Source organism: Platichthys flesus, chromosome 6, assembly GCF_949316205.1.
Source record: "Platichthys flesus chromosome 6, fPlaFle2.1, whole genome shotgun sequence".
Taxonomy (NCBI): Eukaryota; Metazoa; Chordata; class Actinopteri; order Pleuronectiformes; family Pleuronectidae; genus Platichthys; species Platichthys flesus.
In genome coordinates, this window is record NC_084950.1 from 27,316,259 (window position 1) to 27,332,673 (window position 16,415).

General features: G+C 40.3%; 1 protein-coding gene across 1 annotated transcript; it reads left to right on the forward strand.

Annotated features, from left to right (window-relative positions):
* Nucleotides 1-9,863: 9,863 nt before the first annotated feature.
* LOC133955604 (uncharacterized) lies at nucleotides 9,864-15,794 on the forward strand. The gene is made up of 4 exons (XM_062390525.1): nucleotides 9,864-10,046; nucleotides 12,874-12,983; nucleotides 13,241-13,328; nucleotides 13,641-15,794. The coding sequence occupies exons 2-4, from the start codon at nucleotides 12,877-12,879 to the stop codon at nucleotides 14,166-14,168; spliced, it is 723 nt and encodes a 240-aa protein (XP_062246509.1). The 5' UTR covers nucleotides 9,864-10,046; nucleotides 12,874-12,876; the 3' UTR covers nucleotides 14,169-15,794.
* The last annotated feature ends 621 nt before the right edge of the window (nucleotides 15,795-16,415 follow it).

Genomic DNA, 16,415 nt, shown 5'->3' on the forward strand with positions numbered 1-16,415 from the left:
GTAATGATAGCAACAACAGTATATATTATAGTAAATATAATAAGAACATGTACACATGTATAAATATGTGTAGATAGACTTATATATACAAAGAGTATGATATGATATATAGTAGAGGTATAAATATAAGTATTTGACTATACAATAGATAATATAATATACTATGAGTGTAAGAATATGTAGACAGAGTGTGGAAAGGACAATATTATTGTATAAAATTATATATAGTATCAATATGGTTTATATTAACACATAGCCCATATGATGTGGCGTAAGTGTTCCAGCATATGGAGCGAAGTGTTGTACAGGGTACACAGTGCAAGGAGACAGGTATATTTAGTGCAGTTCTGTGATGGTGGCTCTGACAGAGGTAGATGAGTTGTACAGTCTTATTGCAGTTGGGAGGAACGATTTCCTGTATCGTCCCTTAGAGCAGCGGGGTTGAATGAGTCTGTGGCTGAAGCTGCTCCTTAGCTTGTCCAGTGTTTTGTGGAGGGGGTGAGAGGGATTGTCTATGATTGCCAGCAGTTTTGCCAGCATCCTGTCCTCCACCACCTCCTCCAGGGTGACAAGCTTAGAGCCAACCACAGACTATGCCTTCCTGATGAGTTTTCTCAGTCTGTTGGCGTCCTTAGCCTTGATGCCTGTACCCCAGGACACCACAGCAAAGATTGTTTAATACCGCCAGAAATCCTTCTGTTTTTGTTAATTAATGATTTTGTACTGTGTGTTTCACATGTGTTTGGCGCCCTCTGTTGGTCGCGAGTGGCTATTGTATTTATCCTCCCGGTTTTCACCAGAATGTTCCAGATCTGGCTGAGATCGGTACGTATCGTTTACAGCGCTACACTAATGTGTAAAGTTTGTAATTTAAGTAATCTGTAAGTTGTTTAAAATGTGTCATGTGTTTCATACGATCATATTAGTCGAGTTGCTTCATTTCTTTATGGTTTATTTTCATTTTTGTGTTAGTTCAGAGTGTTACAGCAAGCTAGCATAAATGTATTAAGTTTGCTAGCTTGCTTGTGTAAGTGCGTAGGTGTCCGTCATTTTGTGTCCTGAAGAATGCCCTCTGAACTGTGTATTTCTTTTGTTAGGCATGTGACCAAATGATGAATGTTTTCTGTTCTTTTGCTGAACCTCTGAACAGGTATGTTTTGTTGCATAAGACTCGTGTTGATTTTGGAAATATAAGATTTGATTATTTTAATGATGTGTTTTATTTGAATGTCTCACATTCAAAGGTAATTGTAAATTATAGTTTTGTTATTTATTTTTATGAATACTTTGACTAAATTGGAACTTATTATTTCTTATATAGGTCTTTTTGGTTTTATTATACACCAGAATGTTCTAGATCTGGCTGAGATCGGCATGTGACCAAATGATGAATGTTTTCTGTTCTTTTGCTGAACCTCTGAACAGAAATAAAAGTCCTGTGTCAAGGAAAGAACAAGTCCTGGTCATCCATTTATAGACACAACGCAGAGAAAATCACCACCAGAGAGAGACCGGTTACATAAGGAAATAAAGCTGGCTCAGGCCCTTCTTGTAGACGGCCTCTGTGTTGGTGGACCAGTCCAGTTTATTGTCCAGTGTGACACCCAGGTACTTGTATGCAGGTACCACCTCCACAGCCGTCCCACCATTGCAGACAGGAGAGGGCAGAGGCTTGTATCTCCCTCGTCTTCGCCACGTACGCAAATACTGATGTTTTGAAACGGATGCGGGCAACCATTGGTAACCAGTGAAGGGAGCGGAGGAGCAGAGTATTGAGAGTGAATTTAGGTAGTTAAAGACCAGTTGAGCTGCTGCATTCTGGATGAGCTGCAGTGTTCATCTACATATGCATCAAATCGTTTACAACCTAATGTCCAGTGTTTACCATGCAGATGATATTGGGCAGTAGTGGAGAGACATGGTCTGAGAAGTAACTCTGAAGGCTTGGTGTAGTCGTCACGTTTGTCATAATATAGTGTATGTAGGTAAAGCAGGTTCAATATTCTGTTTATTGTCATTTTTCCAGTATTTCCATACAAGTGGTTGCAGGCTCTAAATACACGCTCAGCATCCTACTGGATCTTGAGCATATTCTCATGTACATCTTTCTTGACGCCAGGCGGGCAAACAGACCTTGAGAAGGGTGGTGAGGTAGCCTGACGTTGTCAGACTCACAATTCTAGTCAGAATGTGAGTCTGAGACCGCTCTATTGGGCTGTGATTATGGGGCGTGTTTCAACTGACCAGGAAGTAAAATTCCTCTTCGCTCAATTGGATAGACCTACAACCAATCAGAGCAACGTAGTATGTGACGTATGCTAAGCAACGCATTGTGAGTTATTTACTAACGCCGGGTTCACACCGGACGCTTCAGCGCAGCGCCAAGCCTTAAATAACAGCTGGCTCCCATCCACTCCCATGTTACAACTTTGTGCCGGTCACACCGGAGGCTGAAGCACCGCGAGGCAGCCTTGGCGCAGCGCGGTGCTTCAGCCTCCGGTGTGACTGGCACAAAGCCGTGCAGCGATCTACTGGATCAACGGGTGATATTATTAGCGCTGCCTGGCGGTTCAGCGTCGCTTCAGTGTCCGTTGCGAACAGCCAAGCGCCGGGGCGATAGGGATTAGCGCGGTGCTTTGGCGTCGCCTCCACGTTCTGTGTTCCTCTTTCAAAATGAATGCGCTGTCGATGTCTTCTAAAACAGAATCAATGGCAGCATCTACACATCTCAGCTCGCCAGCGGCAGGCATGTTTGTTTGTTGAAAACAAATTCAACCCAAGGGCACTTTGATGACGTGGTTGATTACGTTACCGTTGATCATCTGTCAATCATCGTATAAAGCCCGCCCTGACAATCTGATTGGCCCGGTCGGGCATAATTTTTCCTCAACGGAGCGACTCCAGACCGAACTGCCCGACCTAAAATGTTGTGAGTGGGGCTAGGTTCGTCTGGCATCCAGGCTAGTGGTGAGGGTCCCTAATAAAAAAATCTGTGGCTCTAAGGATGTACCTTTGCTGGTATATCTCCATCAGAAAGGTTTACTGACGTTATAAATCAATTGAGAAGTCATTTTCTCATAGATTTCTATAGTAATTGACTTATTTTAAAGGGGACATATTATGCCCATTTTACCACAGTGGATATCGTTCCTTGGGGTCTTAACGAAATGTCTAACATTTTTTGGTCAAAATACCACAAGGATCATTTAAAACAGCACCTTTTTAGCCTGTCTAAAACAGCCCTCCTCAGATTGACCTGTTTTGAGGGCCCGGCCCCCTCTCACCCCTGTCTTACCCTGCCTTCTTTCACCCGTCCCCCTTCTCACCCCTCCCCCCTCTCATGGAGGTGTAGGACATACAGTTTTTACCTCCATTAATTAGCCTGTGTGTTTGAATGTGTTCTCACTACAGAATGCATTCAATATCTATAGGGCAGATTATGGGCCTTTACGTCTAAGAGGAATAGAGCAGTAAGTTGGTTTTTTATGCATGAGATATCAGTCATTTCTGCAATACAAATGACATGTTTTTACACCAAAGATTCTATACACTTTGTGAAAGATGATGTCCAACAGGTTATCCACGTAATACAAATCGAAAAAAAAAGTTGTACATTTTGCACTTTTTTGTATTTATTTTCTTTTTATAATTATATTATTCTATTTATCCTGAAGACCATTTAAAGACAGCACTTAATTGATATGCTATTTATGTTTCAAATACTGTTTGTACATTGTTTGACTTTTTTAAGTGTTCATTGTTTGGCTTTGTGAAATTACATTTTTGGAAGCTAAATAGCGGCTCACCAGTTGTTGCTTGGGGACGGCCAGCATTTTCATTGAAATGCAGGGCTTCCAGGTAGAGTCTTTTTGGAGAAAATAATATTAATAAGAGCATTTGTGTATAATAGTTTGTATAACAAATAGGTATACATTTCTTTGAAAAAATAATCATAATTTTACCTGCATAACATTCCAAGAAAAGGAAAGACAACGTTTTTGGGTGCAAAATGCAGAATGACGCTTTGGAAAGACTCCAACGACGAGGTCTGGTAGTGTATATTTATATATATATATATATATATAGACACACACACACACACAAGCCATACATTTGCAATGCAAATTTGGTGAACATACCTGCTGTCAACCATTTGCGCTTGTCCCTAGAAGTTTGTTGCGGATGCAAACACTGGGGGAAAACAGGGACTAGATTATTCCACAGCAGTGGGGCTTGATGGCTAAAAGCTGTGGCTCCTACTTTTAGAGACTTTAGGGACAACAAGTAGGCCTGAATTCTGGGAGCGGAATGCTCTAGTGGGTTCATAAGGTACTAACAGCTCTTTAAGGTAAAAAGGCGCTATATTATTAAGGGCCTTGAAGGTGAGGAGGAGAATTTTAAATTCTATTCTAGATTTAACTGGAAGCCAGTGTAGCGATGCTAATACTGGAGAAATGTGCTATCTTTTCTTTGTTCTCGTCAGGACACGTGCATTTTGGACAAGCTGTAGAGTCTTTAACGACTTACTGCTGGAGCCTGATAATAATGAATTACAATAATCCAGTCTCGATGTAACAAAGGCGTGGACTAGTGTTTCTGCATCTTTTTGCGAAAGGTCATGTCTGATTTTTGAGATATTACACAAGTGAAAAAAGGCGGTCCTAGAAATTTGTTTTAAATGACTATTAAAGGATAAATCAGGATCGAAGATCACTCCCAACTTCCTGACTGTTTTGTTGGAAGCAATGTCATATAGCGCAGCTATATCATTAGATAATTTATCTCTAAGGTGTTTGGGGCCAAGTATTATAACCTCTGTTTTGTTTGAGTTTAATAAGAGAAAATTGCGGGTCATCCAAGTTTTTATGTCTTTTAGTTAATTGATTACTTTGTTCAGGTTTTATTGACAAATATAAGCAGTTGAAATTTACCGAGTGTGTCCTGTCTTCATATATATTATTTTCCTGGAGAAACTCACACAGCTGATTGGCTACAACTTTTTCTAAGATTTTAGACATTAGATATTGGTCTGTAATTGGCTAAAACGTGTGGTTCTAGGGTGTTTTTTTTGAGAATGGGTTTGATTACTGCTATTTTAAAAGACTGTGGTACATAACCTGATGATAATGACAGATTGATAGTGTTAAGTAACGAACTATCAATTAGGGGCAGAATTTCTTTAAGTAATTTTGTAGGAATGGGATCTAACATACAGGTTGTTGGTTTAGAACCTGAGATTATTTTTGGTAAACTGATCACGGGTGATCAGAGAGAAGCTGTCTAAGTAATGGGTAGAATTCTCAGCCGTTTCTGAGATCTGTTGCTGGGAGGGTATTAGTGCCAATTGAGGGCAGAAGATGGTTGATTTTATTTCTAATAGTTAGAATTTTATCATTAAAAAAGGTCATAAAGATATAGCTATTTAGGGATCGAGGAATACTGGGTTCGGTGGAGGTGTGACTCTCTGTCAGCCTGTTGAAGAGAAACCTGGGGTTGTGTTTGTTTTTTTCTATTAGTTTTGAATAGTAGACAGCTCTTGCTTTGTGGAGAGCCTTTTTATATTCTTTAAAACTATTCTTCCAGTCTATGAGGTTTTTTCCAACATGGTTGCTGGAGCGCCACTTCCTTTCTAGTTTTCTTGATAATTGTTTTAACTCACTTGTCTCAGAATTATACCACGGAGCTAATTTACTATGTTTGACATTTTTCTTTTTTAGGAGGGGCTATTGAATCTAATGTTAATTGTAATGAGTCTGCAGAGCTATCGACGAGATTGTCGATCTCAATGGAGCTCGGGTTTTAAAAAAAATTTGTTGTTTATATCGACGGATAATACGGGTTTAAATGTAATTCGAATTATTTCCTTAAATTTAGCTACAGCACTATCAGGTAGATTTCTAGAAAATTTGTATTTTATTAGTGGCATATATTCATTCATTGAAAAATCGAAGGTTATTAAATTATGGTCTGATAGAACTGGATTGTGCAGAAGTACTGTTAAATGTTCAATTCCGACACCGTACGATAATACAAGGTCAAGTGTGTGGTTACAACAATGAGTAGGTTGTGTACACACTGACTGAAACCAACTGAGTCAAAATTGATACCACATCAACAAAGTATATCTGTAGAATACAGCATGAATGCAGTAGCAATAACGACAGAAAGCCTTCAGCTCCTCATCCAGACCTCTATCTGGCAAGTGGGCGGACGTTACCCCCAAAGAGACAGGGCGGGGTGCAACTGCTCCCGTGCCAAACGTTCCACTTGAGTGCTGCTGTCATTTACTGATTTCTCTAAGGAAACTACTTAAATTACTGTCAAAGTAATTAAATACAATATTTTGGGCCATACCACATATAGAAGGGAGCGCAAAAAACACTTTTTTTTGCTCGGCGCAGTTTTTGGCATCCCCCTCTGAGTGGAGCCCTAGGCAACCGCCTATGTCGCCTGTAGGAAAGACCGGCCCTGCGTCTCAGTGAGTGACAATACATCTATGTTGTAATCAGAGACTAGTTCATTAACTAAATTAGCCTTAGTTGACAGTGATCTAATGTTTAAAAGACCACATTTAAAAGTTTTAGTTCCCTGTGTTGTTTCAGAGGTTGTTTTAATTTGTATTAGATTATTGTGTGGAGTTCTCGCTCTGTTATTGTTGAATTTCAATAATTTAAATTGGACAGTGGACAGACACAATCTTTATGGGGTTGTGTGACTGATCCAGAGGGAGTGCAGAGAAGTGTTTAGCACTGCAGCTCTGCTTCCTGGTCCCAACACTGGGTTGTCATGTTATAGACTGAGTAATATTCCTAGATAAGAGAGCTGCTAAATCCCAAGTGGGATGAAGGCCGTCTCTCCTAACAAGACCAGGTTTTCTCAAAAAAGTTTGCCAATTATCTACTAAGCCCACACCATTTACAGGACACCACTTCGACAACCAGTGGTTAAAAGATAAGATGTGACTAAACATGTCATCACCTGTTGTATTAGGGAGCAGGCCAGAGAAAACTACTGTGTCCGACATCATTTTTGCGAAAGCACCAACTCAACATTCACTTTAGTGACCTCCAACATGTGAAGCCGGGAGTCATGCTTCCGACGTGAATTACGATTTTATTGTATTAATGTTTAGTTTTAGCCAGCAGCTTTAGTTTAGATGCGATGTCGCCGGTTCTGGCCCCTGGGATACAATTAACTATATGGTAGCTGGTGTTGCTAACCTGACGTTTCTCAGAACCGAGTCGCCAATAGAGTTTATTTATCAGTGGGTGCCTCGCTGAGTGTAGAGAATCTATTGGAAACGTGAGCTGGTGGCTCTTTAATCGTAGGCTTTTTAAGACTAGCACTATGCCCCCTCCGGACCATCAACCAGCCTCCCTGGGCTCCCGGACTGCTAGTTAAGGCTAAGCTACGTGCTAAGCTAGATGGCTTTGCGGCTAGCGGTAGCCGGCTAACTACAGCTAACAGAGTTTCATATAAGGTCTAAATAATGTTCCAAACAGGGCATGCCTTCAATGTATTGTGTGAGTGAGTGAATTAATTACAAAATTGCCAATTAGTTGAACTTTCTGCTCTGGTTTTAGAATAAGGAAATCACCAGTTTATGCTAATTATTGACGTGCTCCATGACTTTGATAATGAACAAACTCCAACAACAGTTCTCAGCCAATGACTCTGCCTGGAGAGGGCTTAGGCTGATTACACATCTAACGACTCACTTTTGACCCTACAGACAGACTCCTGTGGATAATCTTTTATGTCATTGTTTAGATGCGCTAATTCTCCAGCGCTGTAAGTAGTTATAGGATCTGTAAGCTAGTGCTGTGTTGTACATTTGAACAACATCTTGTTCAAGCAATATTGCTATGCACTTTCTGCTGCATGACCTAACCAACTGACACTCTCAAGTTGGCAGTTTTTAATTAACAGATTATCATCACCAGTCGTAATGTGTTCCCTGCATACTCTTGAATCAAGACACTGCTTTTTCATCTGAAATTTGCCAGGGAAAATTACACATTTTCAATAACTTTGTTTAGTTTACACTTTGGAGTTTATGTTACTCACCTGAACCAACTGCAGATCAATAATAGTGTTGGTCCTTAGGTCCATCAACGTGTAACTTGGCACAATGTCCTTCAAAAATATATGTAATTAGTTATTATTTTACTTTATGTCATTTCACATGGCATTGTATGATTTGTTGTTCCACAAATTCAGATAATATTCTATGTTCAATTAATTACTACAAGTGAATTAAGTTGTGAATTAAGGTAAAGTCAATTACCTTCTCAACTATGAAGAAAGATTGAACTCACAGTGTGGGCACTTTTGTTCTACAGAGAGGAATGTCCCAACCCTTCTTGTTTGCACATCTGTCCCCCGCCGACACAAAGGACACACCTCAAACAGCTCCAGGAAGCAGTTTTCATAGACAATATATGTGGGTGTCTTACGAACAGGGTTGGAAGATTCCATTCTATTAGAAAAAGATTTCACCAAAAGGCTGCAACAGCTAAAATAAGTGTAGGATGGTAATCCATCTGATTATTCAAATGTTAAGATTAAATATTGAGTCACTCACGTCACATCTGCGGACTCAGTCAAGACTGTGACCGAGTCATCAGGATCATAGATAGGTAGCATCTGCCCTATAGATGTTGAATGCATTCTGTAGGGAGAACACATTCAAACACACAGGCTAATTAATGGAGGTAAAAACGTTATGTCCTACACCTCCATTGGACGGGGGAGGGGTGAGAAGGGGGAGGGATGAAAGGGGTGAAAGGGGGTGGGGTAAGATGGGGGCGGGGTGAGAGGGGGGCGGGGCCCTCAAAACGGGTCGATCTGAGGAGGGCTGTTTTAGACAGAGTAAAAAGGTGCTGTTTTAAATTATCCTTGTGGTATTTTTACCAAAAAATGTTACTGATATTTCATTAAGACCCCAAGGAACCATATCAACTGTGATGAAATGGGCATAATATGTCCCCTTTAAAATGTATTTTTGTGATATGAACAGTGATGCCGGTACTTTGTAACGCGCTACTATAATCTGACCACTTTTCTCAGTAATGAGTAATCTAACGCGTTACTATTTCCAAACCAGTAATCAGATTAAAGCTTTTTCTAAGTAACTGTGGCAACACTGGGTATGAATTAGTTTGATGTGGTAAGGATGGAGAAGAGGAAGGAGTAGCTGGAAAGAGAAGCTCTGTATGTCATGTGTCATAAATTCCCTATGGGACAAATTGTGATTTGTGCATATGGGCTATACAAATCAAATTTGATTGATTTGATTGATTGAGTGACACTCGAAATGGATTTAGAAATATTAAAATATCCTTGATGAATAAATTATAAATAATATAAACCACTCACATCTGAAACAACGGATAAAATGTCTCTCAAGCCCCATAAACAATAATTTATCTTGAATTTGTTACATTGAATAAGTCAAATGTAGGTGTTATAAACTACAGGTTCTGCATTTTGATGAAGTCCACTGTTTAAGTTTATGAGTAAGAGCAGGTCAGCCTGAATGAATGTTGGGCAAGAGTCCCCACAGAACTAACCAAGTGGTGGGATCCACACACAATGGGTCGTAAAAGTGTGGCCTTTGAGCCAAGATGAAGCCAGCTAAAGTCTCCCTCTAAGATCAAGCATGGAGATTGTATCTTCTGGTGGTAACTTAATCCCTGGGGTCTCCCCAGAAACCCCTGCTCTGCTCCTGGCCGCTCCCACTCTCCTTTGACCTCCAGATGTTCCAGCTCTAAAGGGGGCTACATCCACAAAAGTTTGTTCTAGCTTCTATTTTCTTTTATCTTAAGTCAACACTTATTTTGAAAGACTATTTTTGTTTTTAACTTGAAAAGGCCGCGCACAGGAACTCGCTCGCAGGCCGAGCTCAGAGACTGTTCATCACTGCAGAAGAACGACGTCATCCCGTTGAGGAGCAAGACGAATCTGCTCCTATTCGGCCCAGCGATTATTCACTGGACTTCCGGAATACCCCTGCGACCCGCGCATGCAACACCGCGAAGGTCACAGTAAGAGGCTTATTAATTGTCTGGGCAGAGAACTAGTTTAAATACTTGGCATGTCATTTATTTGATTGTATGTTTGTTTGAAGATTGCAGATCTATTTTTCAGTCCGTGTTTAAACACGGCGAAACGATACGTCACTTCCGGTTCCTTTGTACCGCGTTGAAATGTTTTAAAGTGCCTCGCGCCGTGACAGAGAGACTCCGGCAGCACTGTTATCGTCCGACTGGGTTTGCAGAGACTTTGTCGATAAAAAGTTTGGTACACAACTCCAATTTGAGTCCCGAGTGGTAACGTTTCTGTAACCTTGTCTCTGACGATGTTTTTGAGAGCTTTTCTGATCTCTCTCTATCTCTCCCTCTCTCTCTCTCTTTTCTCTTAAACCACTTACATATCTCTACACTTACATATTTCATGTGGCATAGAAAATCTAGATTTAAAGGGCCTCAATACATCTCGACGCCATTCGGCGCCAGAACCAGGAGATAAGAAATCTCTTTGTCTAGAAATAGTCCTTTGTTTAACTGGCGACTGACCGCCATCTTGTCTTCGGCCTCATGTCGTCCCAAAGGTCATAAAACCTCCATCTTGAAATTACTTGAACGTAACATCTTGATCTCGGCCAGACGACGTCACAAATTTCAGTAATAATTGTAATTTTAATAATCATATTTCATGATTATTAATTATTAGCCAACGTCAAATCTACTACTACTATTGCACAACAGAAACCAGATGAACGAACCTGATGAATGATTCGCTGCGTGTGCATTGTAACAGAAAAAACAAAACAAAAAATATATATAATTATCTACACCTTTGACGATCACTAATTCCAGTATTTTGCCATGGTTATGACTAGGTCCAGGAATATGTTGAATAAAATCCTAAGAGTTTAGAAGTTGCATGAACAATATTGCCTTGTAGTCCTAGTTGTCATAAATATGCAGATTAAAATCCCCAGTTATGATTATCCTATCATTGTTATCAGTGGCGGCTGGCCAATAGGGGGCGCTAGGGCGCCGCCCCACCTGATTGAAAGTGATTTTTAAAAATTATTTTTATTTTTTTATTTTTTTCAAAATAATAATTTAAGTACTGCTTATTCTACAGATAAATATGTTTTGAATCATCAAGAACCAGTCATACATATAATATAAACCATTAGTTAGGGGATAATTTGTGTCCATGGTCATTTCTCCTCCCTCCTTGGGCGCTGGGAAAGTCGCCCGAGCACTGCAGCAGCTCAGCCAATGGTAGGCTGTTGCTGAGGCAAAAAAACACATCGCAACGGGTAAATTAGCCAATGAGCGTCATCAAATTTGATAAACTTGGGGCGCTAAAAATAGCGCCCAAAGCTTTAAGTATCCTAGCAACCAGAAATAAGTGTAGGAAATCGAGATGGCGGCGTCAAGTAGACAAGAACAAGAACACACAGGGCTTCAGCTACCCATAAATTCTGTAAAATCTCTCTTGCTAAACCCCTTTGAAAGGAGAACTTTAGGGGAAAAACTGTGCGTTAAAGAACTTGGACCTGAGAAGCCCGGCCTGAATTTAACACAGCAGACACAGGAGAAAGGTAAAACGTACCAGAGGAGCTTCTCTCTTAACTGGTACGACAGGAAGGCTTGGCTAACTGGATGTGGTTTTGCAAATGCAGTATTCTGCTTCCCGTGTTTACTTTTTAAAATGCCGGGGACAGATACTACGTGGACTGTAACAGGAGTTAGAGACCTAAAACATTTATCCGAGCGCATCAAAAAACATGAATGCTCGAAGGTGCACATGAACAACGCTGTCAAGCTAGCTCTGCTAGGAAGGATTAGCATAGCTGCACAGCTGGATGAAGGACACAGGATTGCAGTGAAGAAACACAACGAAGAGGTGGATAAGAACAGACACATTTTATCGAAGATCATTGATTGTGTGAAATTCTGTGGAGCTTTTGAGCTGGCATTGCGGGGCCACAATGAGACGGCATCCTCCAACAACCCTGGCATTTTTCGGGGATTAGTCGATCTTGTGGCGTCACTGGACGGTGTGTTAGATGAGCACCTGAAGACCGCCACTGTCTTTAAAGGCACCTCAAAGACAGTTCAAAACGAACTTTTGGACTGCAAGCTGTCGGTTCTTCGAGACTGCATTCTGGAGGATGTAAAAAGGGCAGATTATCTGGCTATTCAGGCAGATGAAACAACAGACACTGCCACTCACTGTCAGCTGGTGCTTGTGCTACGTTACATTGACAGCCTGAATAAAGTCCGAGAGCGTTTTTATGAGTTCATCCAGCTTCCAAACTCGACCGCTGACACAGTCGCCACCGCGGTGTTGGAAAGGCTGAACACTTTTCTTCCTGAAGGACAACGGGGGAAATTAATCGCCCAAGTCTATGATGGAGCTGCTGTGATGAGAGGAGCCACAGGTGGAGTGCAGCGCAAAGTTAAAGACGTGTACGGGAGTGCCCACTACGTACACTGTTATGCTCATCAGCTCAACCTAATAATGCAGCAGGCAACATCCCACATCACCAAGGTCGGTGCTTTTTTTTCAGATCTGGGTGGTTTTGCTGCGTTTTTCTCCAGGTCATCCAAGCGAACCGCTGTGCTTGATAAAGTGGTGGCACACAGACTTCCTGGAGCTTCATCAACAAGGTGGAACTTTCACAGTCGTGCTGTGAACACCATTTTTGAGCACAAGGACGACCTCCTGAAGTGTTTTCGGACCATCAGAGAGAATGGTGAATTTGATGCAACAACTCTGAGAGAGGCTGGGGGTTTTGAGAGGATGCTGGAAGATGAATATTTTAGTTTTTTTCTTGCATTTTTTCATAAGATCATGGCACATGTAGACATGCTGTTTAACCAGCTGCAAAAGAGGAACATCGACTCTGTCTACATCACAGGAGTCATTCAGAGGTTCACCGACAGCATACAAGCTATCAGGTAGGCTGTCATTTTTCACATTGACTGATAAAATGTCTATGAAAAGAACAAACATTAATTACATGTCTGAACAGAGTAGAATAACTCATAATTTTGATAATAATAACTCTCAATTTCAAGACAATCCAGTTGGGATGAGCTAGTAAAAAATTTATTAATGTAGTGACAATACACAGAGCTGGACTAATTTTATATCTCCAGCAGTTTTCTAAAACTAATTGCGCACAGCGACTTATGAATCATCTGTTTTGTATCAGGGACTCCGTTCCTCTATCTGTGCAGCAGCCATCCACAAAAGAACGGAGGGCCCTAGGCCAAGAGGAGCAGCACCGGTTAGCTACAGAGGTAAGATGTAACATTGTTCTATATACAGGACATGAGGTGTTTTACTTTTGGTATCTTTGTTTGTCTTAAATTCCTGTATAAAACAGTTAGCCTATGCATTTAAATATTTTGAACTATTCACCATACAGCTACTGAAAAAAGCAAACATGCTAAAATGTTTAGATGTAGTTATTTCATATTTATGATATTTAACAATAAGCTTTCCTTGTCCTTGTGAGATACTAATGATATTTACATGGTGATATATAAACATTTAATTCTACTGTTTATTATGTATAGTGACCTTTTTTAAAATGATGTATCATTTCATAGGTATGTGATACCATTCTGAATCATGCCAAGGAGAGGTTCTCTTTCACCAAGCACCTCATCAGTGCCACTCTGCTGCAAGGAGACTTGTTCCCCCAACACAGCGTAAAGTTCCAAGATTCAGCGCTGGAAACCACTGTGGAAGCCTACCCCACACTGGACAAGGCCAAACTGAAGACAGAATTGTCCCTGGTCTATGAAAATGAAGAGTTCATGGCTTGCAGTGGCGCACTGGCTCTCTTCCAGGTTTTCATGGAAAACAACCTTCAGGACACATTCAGCGAGACTGTAAGTCTTTTAAAGATTCTCATCACCACACCGATGACCACAGCAGAATCAGAGAGGTGCTTCTCTACTTTAAAGAGGATAAAAACATTCCTTAGGAACACCATGGCACAAGACCGCCTGAACGCACTGGCTATGCTCTCCATGGAGAAAAACCTCATACAGAACATTCCTGACTTTAACACCAAAGTCATTGAGAAGTTTGCCACTCAGAAAGACAGAAGAGCAAAGTTCATGTACAAATAAGAGCACTCACTCCCTCTCACACATACTCTCAAACTCACTCACACACACTCTCAAATTCACTCACACACACTTTCAAACTCACACACTCACTCACTCACAAACTCACTCACACTCTCAAACTCCCTCACTCACACACAAACACATACACTCACACTCTCAAACTCACTCACTCACAAACAAACTCACACATAAACTCACTCACTCATACAACTCAATATTTACACACAGTCTCCAGGTTTCAAGGGAGTGAGACATAAATGCTGATTAGACTCCAATTGGTACATTTTATGTTCCTATACCAGTTTTTCTGTATATAGTTAACTTTAATCATCCACCTGTAAATATTACAATAATATACAATGATATTGTAATTTGTACTAAGAGTATTCACTAATACATGTAATCCAATTGGTACATTTTATGTTCCTATGAGACAGTTTTTCTTTGTATATAGTTATTTTTAATCATCAACCACTTGTAAATGTCTCTCAAGAACTTGAATTTTGTATTAAGAGTATTCACTAATATACATCTCATATCATTGTCATTATCTGTCAAACTGTTGTTTTTAAAGGGCAATTAAATAATTATTGTTTATCCCTAAAACAATGGTATCTTTTGGTTTGGGTTCTTTTATTAGGATAGTTACCGAAAGCTTCTGGCACCTACAGCCCCACCTAGAATAATTTTCACCAGCCGCCACTGATTGTTATGCAGTCCGTCCTGTGCAAACAAGGGAAAGCGATTCCAGGATAAATTGAAGTTGTGAATAAGACCAACGTTGTGAGTGGAGCATACGGACTGGAGCCAGGTGTGGATGAGAAAAGAGTGTTTTAATTTTTCAAGAGTTAGGTTATCAGAACATGTTACAGGAACAGAATATACTTCCTTAACAATTTTGCCAGAAGCACCAATGGAGTGTGGGAATCTACCACTTTCATGGGGATGGAACATGAAATCATCTCACCTTATCACAATGTGTTGCACCAGAATCAACCAAAAACATCAAAAACTGCAGTGTCCCATTTAGCATATCTGCTTGTAAAGTTATTGTTTCATTTCATTTCTAATAAATCCAATATAATGGTATAGTCCATATTCAAAAATTCTAACCATGTGATATCTTCAAATATAAGTGTGGGTGTATGTGTCAGCTAGAGTCTGTGTCGCTATCTTGTTAGAGTGGTTTGGGTGTTATACCGTGTATCTCGGGCGTGTAAGGGAAATGTAACATGTGACCATAATATAATCATGTTTATTTCCCCTTTGATTGATCATGATTGAATCTCTAACAATGTGACCTTGATCATGCTCTTTCCTGTACTACTGAATGAATCTTGGCCTGATTTCTCTAGGCACAGTAAACTAATTAGACCAGACACTCTAACCTTATTATGCTGTTTTCATGTACTACTGAATGAAATTGACCTGATTGCCTTAACTAGGCATTGTTTGTATTCATGTGATCAGAGATTCTCAACCTTTGACTGTTTAACAAACCTCCTCCAGAGTGGGAGGGGTTAGCCAAATGTATAAGAACAAAGAACTGTTTTCTATCTGGGTGCATATTACAAACTAAACTTTGTCGTATACACCATGCTCTAGCATTAAAGGAAGGTGACAATACTGTAAGAGTTTGAGACTCATTTCCTCGTTGGTAGTGGGACTTTAGAAATTGTCACGACAGGCGTCGAATTAGTCAGAGTTTCCACTGCTCTCTCCTGGTCCCCCTCCTCCAATCAATCAGCCTGGGTAATTGCAGCTTGATTCACAAGACAACCCCTCGCCCAATGTCACTTCTTTCCACAAATCCTTCATCTGAAGCTATTAGAAAGTGATGAGTAACTTTTGCCAAGGCTGTCTCCATGCTGTGATGAGCTCTAAACCCTAACTGTAAGTCTTCATATTACTTTCCTGGAGAAACTCCCACAGTTGATTGGCTACAATTTTCTAAAGGATTTTAGACAGGAAAGGGAGGATGGATATCAAGAGTGTGTTTTTTGACATGGGGTCTAATTACAGCTATTTTCAAAGATTGCGATACATATCCTGACGATAATGTAAGACAGATTGTATTTAGTAAAGTACTTTTAATTAGGTTCTGTTGTGCAATAGTGCTTAAAAAGTGTTACCATAGAATGGTGTGCCTTTAGGCTCTCAATAAATTTAGTTATCAAAATGAAATATAAAACATTAATATTTAAAATATTAATATTAAATCTCTCATGTCTCTCATCGTCATCCGCT